This window comes from Homarus americanus, unplaced genomic scaffold (genome assembly GCF_018991925.1).
Source record: "Homarus americanus isolate GMGI-L3 unplaced genomic scaffold, GMGI_Hamer_2.0 scaffold24694, whole genome shotgun sequence".
NCBI lineage: Eukaryota > Metazoa > Arthropoda > Malacostraca > Decapoda > Nephropidae > Homarus > Homarus americanus.
The window spans coordinates 6,738,138-6,757,492 of NW_024732780.1; the positions used below are offsets into that span (position 1 = coordinate 6,738,138).

The 19,355-nt window shown below is 42.2% G+C and overlaps 1 protein-coding gene across 1 annotated transcript in view; it reads right to left on the bottom strand.

The window, feature by feature from the left end:
• LOC121869004 overlaps window positions 1-19,355 on the bottom strand; it is a 53,536-nt gene that overhangs the window by 13,688 nt on the left and 20,493 nt on the right. Inside the window, exon 3 of the mRNA XM_042370066.1 lies at window positions 17,775-17,864. Coding sequence (XP_042226000.1) covers window positions 17,775-17,864 — 90 coding nt within the window. The remainder of the gene's footprint in view (window positions 1-17,774; window positions 17,865-19,355) is intronic.

Here is a 19,355-nt window from a genome sequence, read left to right on the forward strand (position 1 = left end):
CGACCTTGTCCCAGCGGTGAGACGTCGGGTCTTGAACCCGAACTGTTTGCCCGATACTCAACCTGGGAAGGGGTCGGGCGTGCTGATCGTACTGTGCCTTTACCTGGTCAGCACGGGCGGCTGCATGACGATTGCAGTCCTCGGTCTTGGCCTGCCACTCCCTCGAGAAGGACTCAGGATGGGCAGGGACACATGACCGTAGTGGGTGGCTGTATAACATCTGTGCCGGGGAGCGACCTGTGAAGTTGGGGGTATTCCGCAATTCCAATAAACCCCGGTCAAACTTCTCTCAGTCAATGTTGCCTGAGGGTGCCGTCTTGAGGATGAGATGCTTGACGGACTTTACGGCAGCCTCGGCATGTCCATTGGACTGGGGATAATGTGGCGAGGACACCACATGATAAACTCCCCATCGCTCCATGCAGTCCCGGAAGTCGTTGCTGGTGAACTGGGGCCCGCCGTCAGTCCTCAGGCGGAGAGGGACACCAACTTCCCGGAAGTAGCGACAGAACATACGTACTGTATGAGAGGCAGTAGTGTTGCCTCCGCAGGGAACGACAACAGGCCACCCTGAGAGCCGGTCGGCGATGACGAGAAAGGACTTTCCCGCCACAGCGAAGAAATCCGCAGAGACGGACTCAAAGGGCCTCGTAGGGTTGTCGTTGTTCATGAGGGGTTCCAGCTGCTGACTAGGCTTAAGCACCTGGCATGGCTCGCAGACTTGAACGGACCTAGCGATGTCGGAGTCGATGCCTGGCCAAAAAACAGCTTGTCTCGCCCGGCGCTTCGTAGCTTCCACACCCCTGTGGCTGTCGTGCAGGTGGGCTAGGGTGTGGCGGCGGAGGGCGGCAGGAACCACAACTCTTGCTCCATACAAGACGAGGTCGCCACCAGCATAGAGGTCGTCCCGCATCTTCCAGTATGGGAGTAAAGAGCTGTGTAAGTCGTACCGGTTGGAGGGAAATCCCGAGGTCACGCAGTTCAGTAGACGGATGTACGAAGGGTCTGCTCTTGCCGCGGCTCGGAGTTCCTGAAGAGTCCTGTCGGCGTCCTGCGGTGGAGACTCTTCCGAGATGACGGCATTCACGGTCACTACGGTCCTGAGGTGTGCATTAGCATCAGCACATGCGATCTCGTCCTCTGGTGTGGGGTGGCTGACTGGGGCTCGTGACAAAGCATCAGGGATGCAGAGCAGCTTGCCAGCGCGCCACACAGCTGTGAAGAGGTAGGGCGAGATCTTCTCCTTAAGGCGTTGGAGGCGGGGATTCTCGACCGCATCCAAGGAGTAGTGGTTCAGGATCGGGATGAGTGGCCGATGATCTGTCATGAGGTTGAAGTGTTGTAGGCCGATCAGATACAACCTACATTTGGACATGGCCCAGACGGCGGCTAACAGCTCCAGTTCGATGGTGGCGTAGCGAGTCTCGGCGTCAGTGAGAAACCGAGAGCCACACTGAACCAGACGAAGGCGTCCATTGCCGTGGTCCTGTAGCAGAGCGTATCCAATCCCGTAGAGGCGAGAGGCATCAGTCTGGAGGACAACTGGCAGGGCCGGGTCGAAGGAAGCGAGAACAGGTGGGCTAAGGAGAGCTGTCTTGACGCGACGGAATGCCTCATCATGGTCAGCTGTCCAGGTGAATGTTCTCTTGGGGCTCATCAGGGGGCGTAGAGGCTGTGCTGCAGCGGCGATGTCGGGGGTGAACTCAGCCAACTGGTTTACCAGGCCCATGAACGAGCGGAGGTCGGTCAGGTTGGCAGGAGTTGGGAAGTCCCGGATCGCGCTGACCTTTCCAGGATCAGCCGAGATGCCCTTGCCTGAGAGGGTGTACCCACAGAAGTTCACACTAGGTGCGGCGACCACAAACTTATCCTTGTTGAGGGTGATCCCGTACTTGCGGCACCTGGTGAGCATCTGATGAATACGCTCAAGATGCGTGGAGTAATCCTCGTCATATAGGAGCACGTCGTCGATGACCTTGACACAGCTCGCCACACCCTGAAGGGCCATGTCACCACGGAGGCAGAAAGCATCGCCAGTAGCCGCGAAACCCATAGGTCCTCTGCAGTGCTGAAATCGGCCGTACGGTGTGATGAATGTCGTGAGGTGCTGATCTTCTTCCGCAAGTTCCATCTGCCAGTACCCACATAAGGCATCTGCTGTAGTAAAGTACCTTGCCTTCGGGTCCACACTGCGTATAGCGGCGAAGGGTGTCGGTGAAGGGTGGGTCGGGTGGGAAACTTGGCTATTCAGCTTGGTGAGGTCGACGGTGATACGAACTCCAGTAATGTTCTTGGCGACTGCTACCATGGGGTGACACCAATCCGAGGGGTCGTCACCAGCAGGCTTAATGATCCCCTGGGCTACCATAGAGTCGAGTTCCTTCTTAACTTGGCTCTGGAAAGCGAAGGGTATCTGTCTCGGTGTGTGGATGGCGAAAGGTACTGCGTCATCCTTCAGGTGAATTCTCATGGGGGAGCCAGCCATTGGCTTGAGTGGAGCCGTCTTGAGGTCCTCCTTGGAAACCAGCACGTCCTTGAATTGCAGTAGGAAGAACTCCCTGGCTGCAGAAGGTGACGTATTGGGTGGGAGGGGCAGCTCCTTGCACCTGTTGACATGTTTTATTTCCAGAATTGGCTTAGGGAAGTCTGGAGATATTATGACCAACTCTTGACAGTGGCCATAAGACAGTAGTGGCATCTGAACACCTTTGTGGACCTGAATCCTGGCAGAACATGACTGCTTACCTAGGGTGAGGGTAGCCTGAAATGTACCCAGAGAAGGTGCCATTGTAGAACCGTCTGCGGTGAGCGTTGTAGAAGTTGACGGTGGTTGCAAGCTGCTCCTAGGGATCCCCAGAATGTCGAGGTGTCTTGTGCCGATGACTGTGACGTCCGCACCTGTGTCAGGAAGCATCTGGATACGGGAAGTAATGTCGCCGTATGACAGGTGAACACAGATGGGCTGAGGTGTCTTGCTGACAGGGGAAGAAGAGGATTCCACGCGACGACAGCGCTTGTTCTTCGCCGCCTGAGACTTGCAAGTAGTATTATTCTTCTTCTGTGACTGACAGCATTTGTCAAAGTGCCCAATGCGGCTACAGGAGCGGCACTGAACGTTGTTGGCAGGGCACTTCAGTGTCCTAGCCCAATGACCACGACGGCCACAGTTATTGCAGGTGCTGTCAGCGGCAGGGCATTCAGAACCATGCCGACGAGCACAATACTGGCAGGAATGACTTGGCGTCGAAGTCTGAAGTGATGCTGAAGATTGATGCGAAGCTGAAGTCGGATGTGAAGCTGAAGTCGGATGTGAAGCTGAAGTCGGATGTGAAGCTGAAGTCCGGTCACGTCCTTTGTTCTTCTTATATGCGGAGATGGCACACAGCTGGTTAGATGGAGCACGAATGGCAGAAGTCGCACTTCTGGTGGCTTCGTAAGAGCGGCAGGTGGTGACAACATCCTGTAGAGAAGAGGCAGTGTCGAGGGAGATAAGCTTCTGAATTAGCTCTTCGTCCCGCACGCCCATGAGGATAATCATCTTCAGCTGTGTTTCCTCACAAGTCGACGAGTTCCCAGGACAAACGTCAACCTCCTCAGCGATGCGTCTGAGTCGTACGTAAAAATCGGCAAACGACTCACCCTCCAGCTGCTTACAACTGAGAAGTTCTCTCCTACGGAGAGCTTCGTTGCGGAGACCCTTGATATGCGTCTGTAAAGCATCCAAGACGTCCTTCACAGTCTTGTCTGTGTCGTGGGGAATTTGCAGGGTGTGCTCCAGGATACGTTGCGTCTCTAGGGTGAGACACATCCTCATCTGGATCAGCTGTTTCTCCCTAGGCAACCTTGATAAATCGACCATCATCGAATAATCGTCCCACCTCCGACGCCATTCACGGAATACCTGGAACGAGGCATCAGCTTGGAGTGGCGGTGGACTCTGAGCGAGTGCTTTCTGTGGGGGGGGCAAAGAAGTTGAAGAGGACCCTGCAGGTGCACCTGTGGACGAAGAGGCAGGTGTAGTAGCTGCTTGAAGGTTAACAGGTGCCAACAACTCGATAATGGCACTGAATCTGGCATTTTCTTGTTGATGTCTGTGATTCTCTTCACGTCTTCGTTCATCGTCTTCCTGTCGCCTCCTGATGTCGTCTTGTCGTCGGTTTTCTTCCAAAAACTGAATTAAATGAAGGAAGTCGACACCTGTGGCAGATTGCGGACGTGTGTAGTGGGGGCTAAGGGTGGGTGGGGCCGCTTGATCCACTTTCCGATCCACTTGGAGTCCACTTACTGCACCGACATCCGTCTGAAGTTGGGCTTGTTGGGTATCTGAAGAAAACCCAATAAATTCCTGATCTTCCATATGGCCTGGTTTATTTCTCTCACAATTACTGTAATTAATAAGTGAGCAGAAGAGCAATCGTCTTTAAATGGAAGATATCTGCGAGCGTCAGTGTGTGTGTGTGTGTGCGTTCGTCCGTGCGTGTACTCGGGGCGGGCTGGCTAGCGGGCGGGCTGGCTCACGCAGTGCCAGTCGAGACATGAACGGGGGTGGATGTCAAAACTTGAGCTCTCCCATAGGTCTTAAAAAGGCTTCCCTCTTTTGTAAAAAGTGCAGGAACACGGGGAAACACTTTAAAGACACTAAAGGGCACACACAACACTGAAAAAGCACTTCACAACACTGCACTGTAAATCCAGGAATATCGTGTTGAGGTACGCGCCGAGATCCACTCGACAAGGGAAGTTGACAAGATGGCGGCTCCGAGAGAGATTCTGTGTCCACTCCAATTCTGAATAGTGTGATGTCCCAGCTAAACACTGCGCCATGTGGGAGACTCAGGTGATGCTTCCAATCAGGGGTAAAGGAAACACACTGATGTCAAGTCCGTAAGTTCTATTTCTGGGACAAACACAAAAAGGAGTTAAGACAGGGGTAAACAGCGTCCTGTCTTGGAATCTCTCTGGGTATCTCTATCTGCGCATGAGAGTACAGCGCGCATGTGCCCAAAGCCTGAATTAACACTCGGTGACAAAAGGGAGTATGATTATAATACATATAATACAGAGACCTGAATCAATAATGGTAAATAGTACAGAGTTACATATTACAGCCATATTCGTCTCATATATCTACATATGGTATGGACCCCTCCACGGTGTGTGCCCTGAAATTCATGAGAGGGATGGATGACGTTTTTGCTCCATACAAAAACATCATGGAAGAAATGAAAAGAAAGAGACGACAACCTCCCATCACCATGTTCTTTGATCGCCGAAGGAGAGATTTAACACCATCAATCACTGGCGGCAGTGAGGAAGCAGCTGAATCCACCGTCGCCCCCACTTCACCACCCGTTATGGAATTGAGTAACGACCCCGATGACCCCCGTCCTGTCGCCGAGGATAGGTACAGTACAGTAAAGTGAAATTTTTATCTCTTTTTTAAAAGCTTTTCTTGCCATGTTTATTGTTTGTAAAAATGCACAGCACAATACAGTTCAGTACTGTACATAGTAAGTGGAGGTGCAGTTATTCACAAAACATTTGTGTTTGTTGTCGGCAGTAGTGACGATGTGGAGGAGGCGGAGGGATAGAGCGGGGAGGAGTGGTGACGCTGGAGGCGTGAGCAAGGACGAGTGGAGATGCCAGCCAGTACATTACAGGTGTACAGTATTAATTGTTTTTATAGCTCTTTTTGCATTTTAATATTAAATACTGTACATTACTTTTCAACAAAACTACTATTTATTTCTGAGAATTTGGAAATGTAATATTTTTGCTGAAATGACGTACGTATTACAGTGGAAAGTGGGATAAAATTGTGACGAAAGCAATGACTTTCGCTTTCTTTCGTTCAAAAGATGTTACAGTAATCACTTTTCGAATGGTTTTCAGCTGTGGGATTATGAGGCTAATGATATGATAGAAAATTATTGTAATACAGTACAACAGTTTTTTAACTGAAAACCATTCGAAAAGCGATTACGGTAACATCTTTTGAAAAACAAAAGAAAGCGAAAGTCATTGTTTTCCAGGGTTGTTATGATTTAAATCACATGATTTAAATCAGAGTAAAAAAATCATGACTTAAATCAAAATGAATTTTGTACTAATAACTGTTTTCTCATCACCTCATCCAAGCACCTCACTTTCAAAAGCTTCATCATCATCATCTCTAGTTAAAGATATATCAGATGCTCCTTCTCCCTCAACATTTAAGAGAGATACGAGGGATAGTTCTATGGAACAAAGAAGCATAACTGGTTTTGTGATAAAAACTACTAAGTCTGAAAAAGTCACTTTGGAACAGCAAGTTGCTAATTATATATATGCAACAAATTCCCCCTTCCGAACAGTGGAGCACGAAGAGTTTATCGAGATGATTAAAATGCCAAGACCAGGATATGTTCCACCTAATAGACATCAAATTGGAGGGTCTCTTTTGGATCAAGCCTACGATTCAGTGATTAAGAATTATTCAGAAGAATTTAGTGGGAAAACAGTTTGCATGGCCATGGATGGATGGAGTAATGTCCATAATGAGCCTATAGTATGTATAACTTTAACAGCGGACAACCTTATTTATCTTGTTGACTCTATAGACACAGAATCAAGACACAGCTGAATATCTGTTGAAATTAGCTGAATGTGCTACAAAAAAGTGTGAAGACAAATTTGGATGCACAGTAAGAAGCTGTGTAACAGATAATGCTGCTAATATGGCAAAAATGAGAAGTGAATTCGGACAAGATAAATCCATTATAACATATGGTTGCTCTGCACACCTGTTAAATTTGCTTTCACAAGACCTGCAAACCAAGAACATTAAGGAGCACATTACTGAAATCATTAAGTACTTCAGAAATCATCACATCCCAGGATCTTTGTATAGAAGAGCAGGAGGAACAATGCTAGTAATGCCATCAGACACACGATGGAACACAGTGACAGATTCTATTGAATCTTATTTAAAGAACTGGGAGACCCTTGTCAAAGTGTGCAAAGAAAATAGTGAAGACATTGAAAGGAAAGTTAATGATAAGGCATTAAAAAGAACTGCAGAAGACTATTTAGAGAGACTTAAGCCTATTGCTGTGGCATTGGACTGTGTCCGGAGAGAACGTACCCTATTAAGTGATGCCGTAGAAATCTGGGTAAAACTGAAAACTGATATTAAGGAGTATTTAACAGATAAGAAGGATATGGATAATTTTGAAAAAAGAATCAAAGTAGCATTGACACCATCCATTTTCAAGCTAATGTGATAGATCCAAGGTATCAGGGCAGACATCTCCTGAGCAGCGAGACATTGCAGAACAGTATGTGTGCACATCTCTTCCACATTCCCTTTCAACATTAATGTCCTTCCATGGAAGAAGTGCACCATTTAAAGAGGTCTATTTTGGTAAAGATGTTGTAAAATCTCTCTCACCCCTTGCTTGGTGGCAGTATTTTGCCAATGATATGACAGAAAATGTAATGGATGTTCCTAGGCAATTATTTACAGCTGTTGCATCATCAGCAGGGGTTGAGAGAATTTTTTCCACATAAGGATTTGTACACTCAAAGGTAAGAAATTGCCTAGGACAGGAAAAGGCATCTAAGCTTGTCACAGTACATAATCATTTCAATGTTCAACTAAGCTAATATAAATGTTTTGAACTATTTTTGTTGTTTACAGAATGAGAATATTGTGTTGACTTGAAGTTATTACCGGAATTCTTAATACACTATAATCCTACAAATGTAAGAAAATAAACTTGTTACCAGTATTACTTTTTTTACAAAATGAGAATATTATTCTGTTGACTTGAAGAAGTTAAGTTATTAATTTTTGAAACACTGTAATCCTATAAGAGCATTTATGTTAAATTTCATTATTATGTTTGGATTTGTGCACTCAAATGTAAGATATGTTACCAGTTTTCTTTTATTTTACAAAAAGAATATTATTGTGTTAAATTCCAATGGTACATCTACTGCATAAATATCTTAATGCCAATCTTCTGTTTATTATCCTGAATAAGCTTTAGTTGAAAAATACCGTTTTTATGGTTTAAAAATACTATTTTGATGCGATTAGTAAAAAAATAAAAAAAAATCCAATTTAAATCAAATAAATCGACTTTTTTTATTTGAAAAAAAAAATCATGATTTTTTCCAACCCTGTTGTTTTCGTCATGATTTTATCCCACTTTCCACTGTAATATGTACGTCATTTCAGCCAAAATATTACATTTCCATATTTATTTCTGAGAATATATTAATTCAGTCACAGTTAAGGTAAAATATACTTGTGATGTAATATTTTAATGAAAATACGGAATCGTAGTTTTCTTTTGTTTCAAATTTAATTAACAAAGATTGATGTTTCAAATGTAATGAACAAAAATTTTTGTACAGTATCTATAAATAAACTTTAAAAAATGAATACTTTATGTTTTACATCATCCTGTGCATACCATACTATGCATTTGGCTACTTTGAGCTTGCTATGATGACGCAAGAGATCTGCCCTGGCAACTGTACCGACACTCACAGCTGGTGGTGCATTGGTGCGTCGTTTCCATTGTTTACTGGTAGTTACTGGTAAATATTTTTCAACCTAACGAAACTATTACCCGTTTAGAGGTCGACCCCCTCGTATGTTAAGGGTGACTGTACTTCACCCAGACACTAACTGTCAATCAAAACACCCCACCTCCAGCTCCCCCCCCTCTTCCCACGCTCGCTGGGTCCCTCCTTCCCTCCCTACCAGAGAAATGTTTGGGTTAAAACAGTAAATTTACATTTTAAGTAATAAATAATACCTCAGACTAAAGTTAGGATAATATAATTGACATTGCTGGATTCCATGCAAGACCAGGAATATTTTGAATATACAAGTCATATATTTTGCACAAAAGATAACATATTTGCTGTGTAAACAAAATTCTTGCATTACATCTAAAATTTGTATGTCTAATGCAAAATCCATGATGTTTACATTCAAAATGATCATCATATTGTAAGAATTCCAGCAATGTAAATTATATTCAGGCCGGGTAATTTGTGTGAATTTTATGAGCTAAATAAAAAAATTATACTTCACCCGCATATATGAGCAGATGCACCGCGTAAAGTGGGAATTCCGGTTCTGGCAGGGTACCGCGTAAATGTAGAAACACGTAAACCAGAACCGCGTAAAGCGGGGTATTACTGTATTATGATCAGTAAAGAAATGCATTATTGACCAACTCGGACACAAAAGCAAGCGGGAAAATGACCCTTAAAAGTACGTAGGGTAGTTGTAATGACCACGGTCACACACGTCAGTTAACGTAAAATTAGCCGATTCATATTACGCTCAATAGCCCACAAAATATGTAGCTATGCTTTCTTAGTGAAGTTCCCCATCTGAAGAGTCCGTTTTCTCAGTGCTTCAGGACGCCTGAGTCTGCCGTTTTCCCTCAATCTTGAATGTACCCGAGACTTCATTATTCCCTAGTAATGACAGAATTTGAAATTGCAACTGTGGTTGCAATTCGCAAAGCAACCTAGATATGTCTGTTTACAGTTGGAACATTCAAGATCCATTGTGAGTGGTGTTGAAAGCTTCAACTGTCCTTATTGTTAGTAAAACTTGTCAAGTGAGTGTCGAGTTTGCCAGCTAGAGTGGCATATTTTATGTCGTCCGTGGGGATATCCATGAGTTTCTGATCTCTACTGAAGTAATATTGTGTTAACGCCCAAACATCAAAGAATCTGATGTTTGTAGTTTAGTTCATGTCAGTTGTCTATTTAAGAAAGTCATTAATCTCCTGAACTTTTCCTGTCAAACTAAAAAATATCCAAGACTTAACGACTGTTTCGGCCTGGGCTGTGGTTTGCAGTCAGGCGAGGAGAGTTGTTGGTGCATATATAGCTCCATTTCACCTCTTTCCTGACAAACTCAATCTCTGATTAGATAATAAAGATAGATGTAGAAAATTAGCCTGATCTGTGACACTGACGGTCACAGCTAGGAGTCCAGCGACTACTTTGAATAGAAGGTCTATTGTTAGTAAAATTAGTCTTTCTAGTAGGGATATGCCCTCAGGCTCGTATATATGCCGACACGCGAGGAAAAATCACTCCCTCTGTGATTTCTCCTCCACGTCTCCAGGTATGTTAACGTGTGTTCTACGCAGCCATATTAATTCAGTTTAACTTAGTCAATTTTGTGAATATCAGTGTTCATGTTTTAACATAGTAACCTCTGTGCCAATTAAGTCGAGTAACGTAAAGATTTAGATATCGTCTGGACCGTTGCCAGACGTATGTTTGTTTAGTGAAGTTAAATATTCACGCCCTCTGTGATTTCTCCTCCACGTCTCCAGGACGCTGATTGTGTGTTAGCAACACGACTGAGGTTCGGGAGCAGCCTATGGGTGAGATGGCTCTCGAAGGATGTCTTTAAGGTGGCAAGATTAGAATCCCAGGACGAGATTCCTCGGCAGATGCCACGGCCCACCGCCACGAGTCAACCCTTCCCAGGCCAGGCGCTCCGAGCTAGCGAGCGAGCCTGTAAACAACTTTGGCCCACTGACTCCATCTTGTGATCGTGGATTCGTGGTCCATCTACTGATCTTGGTTATATGTATGGAGCAGTATTAATATCCATGCTTGGGGATGACTAGCAGAAATATAGTCATCCCAGGTTAAGTATTGAACCACTGAATGAGAGTTCAAGGTGCCATGTTGTTCCTTGCGAACTAACCGGAGGTATTGTATGTTGCTATCATTGTGGAGTTGTCCAGTGTGTTATGTATTTATCGGTAATGAACTTGTAACAACAACCTGAGAGTATAATGTTATTACCAAGAATTGAAGAGGTAATTGGTTACTTGTAAAAGGAAGACGTGAGGGTCCAGTGATATCTTGTACATATAATTACTGAATATCATTTGTCAAAGGAATAATACCACAATTGTCTAATGAAGTAATAAGTACTTGGGGGTGTTTAATGAGGAAATAAGTTCTTGAAGTGTTTGATGACTTAATAAGTAATTGCGGTTCTGTTTTGTCTGAGTGAATTTAAGATGCATCTTATCCACTCACTGTGTTATTAAATATTGAATTAGTAATCTGTGAGTATCACCACTCTACTCCTTCTAAACATTGGTTCCCAGAAAATAATACTTACTCACGTGCCTATACATCTACCACACTACCCAAAAACTTTCCATGAGTTATGTTATATACTAAAAAGTTGGGTGGTGGCAGGTACCCTTTGTAAGTATAAGTGTTGTACTAAGAATAACATGGTTCCCCAGACTAACCCATGTATGAGAATATAAGTAAAGCAGAGTAAATACTTCGGAAAGGTAAGGACATATAGATTTAGAAAATATAATATACAGTGTATGAAAAGAAATGGAAGACTTGGAAAGTATAAGAAAAGACAGATAAGACATGTATGAGAATTGTGGAACTAAAGACACAGCCTAGAAATTATTAAATAACTACACCATGAAAGTTTAATCTAAAGAACATACATAACTAAGGAAAGAATTACTTATACTGTATAAGAATGTAAGCAGGATTATAAAATACATTTATAAATAAAGAATTGAAGAATAATAACAGAAAAGAATATCTGGAGAGTAAATTATGAAGTAAAGAAACTCGGCCCAGAACAAATGATGGCAGATTAGGTAGGATATAAATTGAGGAGTACTCGGCCCGTTACATAGTGACAGCGAGCGCTAGATGTAAAAAAACAAAAACACTTTCCCTTTTTTGTCTCATCACTGGCAAATGGCCAGCGGTGCGTGATGATAGCTACGTTTATTACCAGGGTATGTTGTTATTTTACAGTATGTTAGACAGGTTTGTAATACATTTGTATAATTTTAATATACTGGTAACCTTATTTTTAATCCAGCTTCCCAACCGTAAGTTTCAGTATAAAATAATTAGTGGTAGGACCGTGTGAGTGGTTTACGATGTTCTCCATCGCCACTCTTGACACGCTAAACCACAATATGTAAGAGGTAAGAATTTTATACCTGGTATTTAAGACGACCCCTAATTTTGGGCTGATTCTTTTAAGGTTCAAATTCCGTCTTATAGGCTGTGATATACGGTATTTATCGTTTTTATACATTTAGTACAATCACTGGAAGATTCGGACAATCGGCCTTTTCGGACAGGTCCTCCTTTTAGTCTGGATCTTCAAGGGTTCATTGTACAGTGGGGTATGCTATAACGAACGGATCCTACTACAAATATTCCTATAACGAACGGTTTTACCTATAAAATTGAGAATGCTATAACGAACGCAACTCCTACAACGAACGTGGATGAATACCGGACTATTTCACCTGGCGCATGAATATTGTTGTACAGCGACCCACAACAAGAGCGTCAGGTGCCATCTTTGTCTCATTGTGTAGCCAGTGCACTACTGTTATTGTTGAAATTTTGTCTTTTGATGTGGAAATAGAGTTATTTCTATAAATATTTTGTTATACAAGTGTACAATTGTGACAATGAATAGTCCAAAGCGAGTGAGAAAGCTCATAACTCTTGAAACTAAGAAAGAAATCATAAAGAAACGTGAGGATGGAACAAGCATTGCGAAACTTAGTGATGAGTATGGGATGGCTAAATCGACTATATGTACGATTTTAAAGAATAAAGAGGAGTTGAAAACTGTGCAAGTGGCTAAGGGAATCTCTAGACTTAGCAAAGCAAGGTGAAATGTGATTGAGGAGACGGAAAATTTACTCTTCGTGTGGATAAAGGAGAAAGAAATGGCAGGTGATAGCATTAGTGAAGCTATAATTTGTGAGAAGGCCAGACAATTGTTTGGGGACCTTAAAGCCAAGACTCCCAGTGGAAGTGATAGTGATGTGCCAGTGTTTAGGGGTACCAAGGGGTGGTTTACTGGTTTCAGAAGGAAAAATAAATTACATAGTGTTGTGAGACATGGTGATGCTGCTAGTGCAGATAAGGAAGCAGCTAAGGAACACCATGACATTTTTTTGAATGTTATTAAAGAGGGAGGCTTTGTTTCTCAGCAGGTATTCAACTGTGATGAAACTGGACGTTTTTGGAAAAAAATGCCTCACCGTACATACATTACCAAGGAGGAAACTTCTGTCCCTGGCCATAAGCCAATGAAAGACAGGCTTACCCTCCTTCTTTGTGCTAATGCTTCTGGTGACTGCAAAATAAAGCCACTCCTTGTGTACCATGCAGAAAACCCCAGAGCTTTCAAAAACATTAGGAAGACCCGCCTTGGTGTTATGTGGCGGTCAAACCCAAAGGCTTGGGTGACCAGGAATTTATTCTCTGAGTGGGTGATTGAGGTGTTTGGACCCAGTGTTCGGGAATACCTCAGGGAGAATAATCTTCCACTGAAAGCTTTGTTGGTGATGGACAATGCACCAGCCCACCCTCCTAATTTGATGGTTGAATTGCCAGAGGAGTTCAACTTCATCACTGTGCACTTCTTGCCACCCAACACAACACCTCTCATCCAGCCCATGGATCAACAGGTAATTTCTAACTTTAAGAAGCTGTACACAAAGGCACTGTTTAGAAAATGTTTTGTGTCCACTTCTTCCAGTGATGTTAGCTTGAAGGAATTCTGGAAGAGTCACTTCAATACAGCAGATGCTGTATTTTTAATTTCCTCAGCCTGGAAAGAGGTTACTGTGAAGTGTCTTTGTGCTGCTTGGAGGCCATTGTGGCCTGAATGTGTGCTTCAAAGAGACTTTGAAGGCTTCAAAGAGTTAGAAGAAGAGGCTGTTGTTCATGAAATTGTGGCTCTGGGCAATTCCATGGGCCTGGAAGTGGATGATGATGATGTTGAGGAGTTGATGGAAGAGCACAGTAAGGAATTGTCCACTGAGGAGCTGCTTGAGCTTCACAAAGAACAAAACGAGACACTGAAGCGGAGCTTAACTTCTGAGAAGTCAGGGGAGGAGGAGGACAAGGATGACAAGGAGGAAAGCCGCATCTTTCCAGCCAAAGATCTCAAGGATGCGTTCTTTTGCTGGAGCAAACTGTCCAAACTTGCTGAGGATTATCATCCTGATGTTGGTTCTGTGCAAAAGGCCATCAGTGTGTTTAATGACATGTTATGAACTACTTTTGGAAGGTCCAGAAATCAAGGTTGAAGCAGCCAACCCTGGATTCCTTCTTTACAAAGGTAACAAAAGACCCTACAGTCACCAAAGAGGGCTAGGAAGGATGACTCCTCTCCTTCCACCTCTTCTACATAATGCTCTCCTCCCCCCTCCTCCTCTGCCTCCTGTCCTGCATGCTGAACAACACTAAGGTAAGATAAAGTACTGTATTTTTTACATTTTCCACAGAATTTTTTCAGTGTTAAGTGGTTGTATTTGGGGGCCTGGAATGGATTAATCCTATAACGAACGAGGTTCTAGAACAAATTAGATTCGTTATAGCATACCCCACTGTATCTGATTTTTTCCTTACGTACATTCTTATCAAATTTAAAAATCCTACTTCTCCATAACTTCTCATTAGATTATGTTGAAACTCATGTGGAATATAGGTAATTTACTCTTCTTCAACTTAACATATAGATATTTCTCATTATCGCTTTCGTATTGGGTGCATGAATTTTTTTCCCAACTTACCATTTTTTCTAAATATTTAAAAAGCAAATCAGCAAATAATAAATCAAGCCAATTACAGTGGTCCCTCGGTTAACGAACACAATTCGTTCCACAGAGTCATTCGTTAACCGAATCTATTATTTCAATGGGATATTGGGTAATTGGTTCCAACTCACAGAAAAAGTGCATACAAAGAAAAGCCATATACAGGTTGACAACCCTTTATCCGAAATTCCGAAAACCGAAAAGCTCTGAAAACCGAAAAAAGAAAATTTGGTGGAGCAATTTTTTTTTATGGGTATTAGCCCACCCGGGCACATGTCACTGCCCCACATCAGGGACTGGGAGGTGAAAATGTAATAGTAATAATAATTATAATAATACAGGTAATAAATAATAATTATAATAAAGTAATAATAATAATTATTCATAGTAAATAAAATTTGTAATAAAAAATACAAAAATAAAATAAGAATGAAAAATACAATAATAATAATAATAATAATAACAATAATACTGTAATAATGAAATAATAATAATAATAATAATAAATACAAGAATGAAAAAAGATCAAAAGTGAGAAACATGACCTAGACCTATGAATTTTTATTATTATTGTAATTATTATTATTATTATTATTATATTTTAGCCCCCAGGCCCCAATGTGGGTCAGTGACTTGTGCCCGGGTAGGCTGATCCCCCACCCCCCCCAAAAAAAAAAATAAAAAAATAAATAACCATTCTGAAATCCGAAAAATTCCAAAAACCGAAATGCATCTGGTCCCAAGGATTTCGGATAAGGGATTGTCAACCTGTACTAGTAATAGAATAAACAAAACATTAAATATAAACTACCGGTAAATACAGTACTGTACTGTACTGTACTGTACAGTATACAGTACAATAATAAATAAAAAACAATAGAATACTGTATTTTAACTTACTTTGAGGTGTGTATGTCATATTACCGGCAGCTTTGTTTACATATCAAACAGCTGATTGTACAGTAGAGGCAGTCGATGATGACATGCCATATTCTTTACAGAGTGCATTGGTTCTAATGCCTTCTTCGTGTTTCATAATAATTTCTGCACCGGATATTATCAATATGTTAATTAAATTTCAGAATGACCAATAATTTTAATATAAAAAATGCAGAAATATTCAAGAGACCAACTTTCTTGATATTTACTTCACTGGAAACGAATGTAAACATAGAACCAATTACTGTATTGGCGGACTAGCCAATCAGCCGATGCGCACAACACTACGCGTTTGTCGTAAGGATTTCATTAATCGAACTGAAAATCCTTATGGGAGCTAATTCGTTAACCGAAATTTCGTTAATCGAACCGTTCATTAACCGAGGGACCACTGTGTAAAGAAAATCTATATAATGGGCCAGGCACAGTACAGTAGGGCCTTCCCATCCGCGGGTTTGCGGTTCTCGATTTTGATGATTTACAGTAAGAAGAAGGTGGCTATGAAGGCTAGCTTACAAGCTTTTTCCCGCAGCACAACGAGTCACCCCACGCAGCATCTCGTGTTGTACTCTCAAAACGTAGGTGTTTCTGTGTGAAATGGCCCCTAAAAGACTGCCTAGTGTCAATGCTAGTGGAGTGAAATGTAAAAGGCAGAAGCCAGTGAAGACCCTGACAAAGAAAGTTTTATTATTAGATAAGTTAAAGAAGGGGATGAGTGCTGCTGCCCTGGCTGGTCAGTTGTTTGGTACAGTAGTGCACTAAGGTAGTATAAGATGCTGTTTGCGCCATTCCTTGGCACCTGTCCCTCACGAATAACAAGGGTTTACTGTGTATGTTATTCTACTACAGTACTTAGTTTTTGTTTTATTGGAATCGACCCCTAAATGGCTGAGCCTTAGGGATTTGAAGATTAGAAAAACTCATGCTGAGATACACGCCGATAAAGGTGGCGTGAGAGCAAACCTCACTCTCGCATGTTTGATGGGTCACTGACTCTTGTGACGACGGTCTTCTGTGGTTAGCTCGCTGAGAAAGGTGCCAGATACTGATTTTAACCAAGTGATTGGTATGACTTTACACCAAAATATTATTATAAATACTTTACTACAGCTTGTCCTATGTAAACAGAAGGCCCTCTAAATGAAGGGGAGGGGGGCAATCATGCATAGCTACATAAATATTATGAATTACACAATAAAAATATGTCAGCATTTATCCATAGGCAACAGCTTTCCTCAGGAATTTTTCTGAATATTTTCGTAATTTTCCGATTTTTGTCTTATTTTCAACTGGACGCTCCCCTTAAGCTAGGATTCCATTCACGCGGTTGCGATAGCGCCCAAAAAGATCATACTGAAATGTACATACTGTAGTTGTTTCCATTGGTATGGCATGAATGCGTTAGCGTTATGCGCTTCCAGTACATTTCAATAGGTCCATGTAGCGATTGAAAACGCAACTGCACGGAAACGGACGAGGGACTCCCACACTGTGACGTCACTAGGTCTTGCTATAGCTATACAGTTCACAAATAAGTAATGGGAAATGAGACCAACTAAACAACTTAATTTTATACAGCCTTTATCTGCTGTGTTCTTAGAAAATTAGCAACTGTTACATCAGTTCACTCAGTATATATCCCAACAAAAATACCTATTAGTGTAATGCATTTAGAAACCTCGTAAGTGGTCTTTAATCAGGTAAATAAGTATATATTATTTTACTATATCCATACATTTTTGACGCATTTGTTCTAAAATGAAAATTCATGGTCTCAATAAATGGGTTTTTTGGAATACTTGTACAAATGATCTTATACAAAAACCAGGATAATTAATAGCAAATCATCCAGTTCATATAAATAGCGCCATAGCTTCAATGGGCTGGGAGTCATTTTTCCTGTCCTGTTCCAGCTGTATAGACAGATTATGCAACTACAACAGGAAACAAGGGTGTCCATTTTCCAAGGCAATTTAACACAAAGGCATACTGTATATGGAATCCTAGCTTTAGACAAATTAGTGTATTGCTGCCCATCACTGACTATACTGTACACCCATTGACAACTTGTAATTCTACCAACCCTTCCAATTCATCAAAAAGTCTCTACATAGCAACTTAATATTCTTAAACACAAAAAAAAAGATGCAAGAATTCATGGGTGATTATTAGAGAACCCACCTTTTGAGCTGACAATCTGGCCATGAGGATTTTCCAAGCATCACCCACATTGCTGTCATATTTCCAACATAGCAGGAATTTTTGTTCACTCTGTAAGTAAAAAATAAAATAAAAATAAAGACATAGTAAAGTTTATTTCAATATACAGTTTTGAAAGCAGAGAATGTAACTAAAGTATGATACATGGAGGCAGATCCCAGGTTATCTTCTTGAAAATATCTCATAAACTGATTCATATTTACCCAAACACTTTCATTATAAAACAAGGAGGAGAAAAGAGGAGGAGAAACGAGGTTCAGGAATAACCTCCACATAACATCCTAATATATAAGACAAAAATTGTTTACCCCAAATTCCCAAAGCCAAAAAGATCTGAGAACCGAAGAAATTTCGAGACAGTAAAAGTGATGTTCGTTTGGGTAGATTGTAAGGCTGTAAGTTTAGTATTGTACTGGAAATGCAGTAAATCCCCGAGGGTCAGGACCCCATAAGTCCGGACCTTTTCCGAGCAAGAAACATTCGTCCAAACCCAAAAATGTTTGTTGTCAGAAATTCCTCAAGTGGCCATTTGAAATTGCCAGCAGCCATCAATCCCTTGCACACTTTCTTCCTCTCGGACCTGTGAATCAGCAGTTTTAGTCCCCCAATCTTAAAATAAACTCGTCCATAATGCTGCACTGTGATTGGTTAGCTATAAGTTCAACACACATTAATCCAGAGAAAAATGGTATGATTTTAGGAAAAAAATTCAAACACCGGTGATGGTAATCCTCCTGGGAAGGGATAAAAAATCTACTACTACTACTTTGCTGTCACTCGGAATCGAGTATGACGATCATCCAGCTATGATAAAATTATATAAGTCATTAGGGATGACACCTTTGGTGCTGAGCACTGAGGAGACTAAAGAGGCCGATATGGGACGGCATGGTCGTCCACAGATGTTGCACATATGGAGGGCTACATCTAGTGTGGGAGGGGTGGTGGCAGTGTCTTTCTGGCGTTGGCGCTTGTCTGCCTCAGTATGCAGTCGGGCTGACACGAAAGTATTGACACCTTCTCGTGTGGTGCTCCTCCAAGCGTTACGGCGTGGAGTGATTGTCTCCCAGGTGAAGGGGTCGATTTGGCACTTTTTCAGGTTTGTCTTAAGACTATCCTTATACCTTTTCAGTTGCCCGCCAGAGTTACGTTTACCATTCGTCAGGTGACTGTAACGTAGCTGCTTTGGCAGTCTCCTGTCGTTCATGCGAGTAACATGGCCAGTCCAATGTAGTTGTTCATGGGTAATGATAGCCTCGATGCTCCTGCAGTTGGTATCAGCAAGAATACTGGCATTTATTCTCTTGTCTTCCCAGCGAACTCTGAGGATGGAACGTAGACTACGTTGGTGAAAGTTTTCAAATGCCTTGAGGTGCCTCCTGCATGTGACCTATGTCTCACTGCCATATTGCAGGGTGGGGAGGACCACTTCTTTCGATGTATGTGCAACTTTGAAGATAATTGCAGGTCCCTACAGCTGAAGACACGGGTACGGAGTCTGCCAAAGGCTTGAGATGCACATCTGATCCAATGCTGAATCTC